The sequence below is a fragment of the Lottia gigantea genome (genome assembly GCF_000327385.1).
Source record: "Lottia gigantea unplaced genomic scaffold LOTGIsca_166, whole genome shotgun sequence".
NCBI lineage: Eukaryota > Metazoa > Mollusca > Gastropoda > Lottiidae > Lottia > Lottia gigantea.
Genome location: NW_008708067.1, coordinates 7,569 through 10,115, shown reverse-complemented (window position 1 = coordinate 10,115; position 2,547 = coordinate 7,569). Strand labels below are relative to the sequence as shown.

At 36.4% G+C, this 2,547-nt stretch overlaps 1 protein-coding gene across 1 annotated transcript; it reads right to left on the bottom strand.

Moving 5' to 3' along the window:
- Positions 1–644: 644 nt before the first annotated feature.
- LOTGIDRAFT_173600 (hypothetical protein) lies at positions 645–2,172 on the bottom strand (the record flags this gene model as incomplete). Its single annotated transcript, XM_009051375.1, has 2 exons — positions 645–829; positions 1,509–2,172. The coding sequence occupies 2 exons, from the start codon at positions 2,170–2,172 to the stop codon at positions 645–647; spliced, it is 849 nt and encodes a 282-aa protein (XP_009049623.1).
- Positions 2,173–2,547: the final 375 nt, after the last annotated feature.

The following is a 2,547-nucleotide window of genomic DNA, read 5'->3' as shown; positions in this document are numbered from 1 at the left end:
CCCTTCAGGTATCCTGGGTATTGTATAGTTTGGTTTCATCGTCATTTCGTTTAAGCCATAATATATCATACATGGGACTCATATATCGTTTGACTCTTCCAATCTGAAATGCCATATCCGGTGCCATAATTAGATTTGTTCCATTGTTGAAATATGTTTGAGCCATGGAAAGTGATTGTCGGTCCCTTAAAACTAATGTTAAATTCTTGTTACAACAATAAAACTGTTTGCAAAGTTCGAAATGTGCGTTTTTATCTTTCAGGAATATACTCTGTGACAAAACCACTAATTTAAAACCTTTAAAAAGTTTCAAAACTTTAAACCTGTGGACATCGTTCATGGCATATCCAACGATGTTTCCGCCGCCATGAACGAGAATAACGAGTTCTTTATTGGAATAGATTGAACTCATGTTCTTAGCATAGTGAAGGTTTTTATCGGTGCAATAGCTAATACTGCAGTAGTAAATGAGATCAATACCCAGTCTTCGTAACAGATAAATTTCACCCGAAGAAATGGCTGGATCTCCTTTATTTTCGAACACGGCAACATCAAACAACATGGCGTACCGGAAACCACGTAGCAAATCTTTAAATAGGTTAAAATGTACTCTTTGAGCCTCTCGGATAACATCTGTGCTGGTTTTAAGATTCTGGTTCCAGGTCTGACGTGTCCATTATGTCTAATGATTTCCTGCCAAATGAACGTGATTCGAAGTCTTCCAAGGGCATCTTTGCAACATTATCATACCTATATCGTAATACATCGCTATACATTCCAATTATACTCAGAAACAATGAGAAGCAACAACTCATTCTGTCTCGTTTACCTGCGAATTAAATACATATGAAATAAATGGATTATAGCATAGGTACACCATCTGTATACGATTGCTTGTAAAAGAAAAGATAGCTTGCCAGGCAATTTAATATACGCCCACTGGCAGCTTTGAGTATGAAATATTCAACCCTTAGTCATACACTTTGTGTGAACTTTTTGCGGCGATACTTTATAATATTACCAAGTTTATATCACAATAAGTTTCGTCAAAATCCACCAAGAAGGCAACCACATGTTTTCTGATTTTCACAAGGGTTCATCCTTGGGTGATTATAAACACTCAACCTAGTTTCGTCAAAATCAGTCAAGAATTGTGCCTACTAGAGTGTTTACGAGCCAATGTGAACGGACGGACCGACATGTCAGTTTCATGCTATCAATCCACTTTTAGTCACATCCTAACGGTTTCCTTAATCTCAAAAAGATCCAAATTCAAGAGTTTCTGCGAAAACATAATGCTAAAATAAGTGGTACGAAAATGGTGCTGTAGAAGTTCCCGGACGATTTGCAGTAGATAACTTCCGTTAACCAAATTTGAAATTTTTGAAAAGAATGTTATCCCCTTAATTACTTTTTTCAGGCTAGGTGCAATTAATTACCCCAATTAAGCTCGCTAACGTCCTTTGCAATGACAGTGTGGATATTTTGCTATGAACTCAAAGCCTTACCTTGCTCTTTGGATGTGACATCTCTATTATTAGAAATCTTCAAGGATACTTTGAAACCAACATAAATAAACAATCCAACAGTGCTAACCATCAAGCCCAGAAAATTAGAAAACGAGGCATGTCTACTACCGACTATATACAATAATATAACCACTAATACTCTTTTCATAATGTTGCACACGGAATGACTTAACACCGACATGTACCTCAATACGATATTTGATGAAATGTAAGAATACACCACATGAAAAACACTTGACAATACTGTAAAAAAGACGGCACGTGTTAAAATGTTTTCAGCACCGTAGTGAGTTTCAATAAGATAAAGAACTGTTGTGAAAACCAGATGACAAATGATCACCATTGCTATAGTTGAAGAAGGACGTAAATTCATTCTGGACGAATTGTGTTGGTCCTTTTTGATGGCTGCGTTTCTGACTGCCAGGATGACGTTGGACAGAAAAGCCATGAGGGTGCCTTTAGACAAAGATGTATCGGCCAGTGGGTTTCCAGTAAACATACATGCTCCACCTACTATTAATGGAAGACTAACAAATATCGATGGATGTAACGGAGTAGCTAGTAAGAGTCTTTGTACACAGACACTGGTAATGGGTTCCATTAATTTGATAGCGAATGTAGATGACGCAAACATAAGGGCCATACTGCAGTTTGTTGATAAAGTTGCCAAAAAGTGGCATGCAGAAATATATATATACACTTTATCACGGCAAAACTTAACTTCTATGAGAGAATAACACATAAAGGTTTGGTATAGAGTAAGAATAAAGGCGTTGATAAAATTATATGCTGATTCAATCTCAGTTTGGGAATTTAAAAAAAGTTTTCCGCAATAATGGCACAGGAATGACGTCACAGTCCAAAGTCCAAACACTGTAATAATTTTCCACATACTGACTGTGTTGATCTGAAACAACAATGAAAATTAATTGGTGAAAACTGAAAGATGTTGATTAAGTTCTACATTTGAGATGCATTAATACACAAATTTAAATCGTCATTATTTTCACCCCATCCT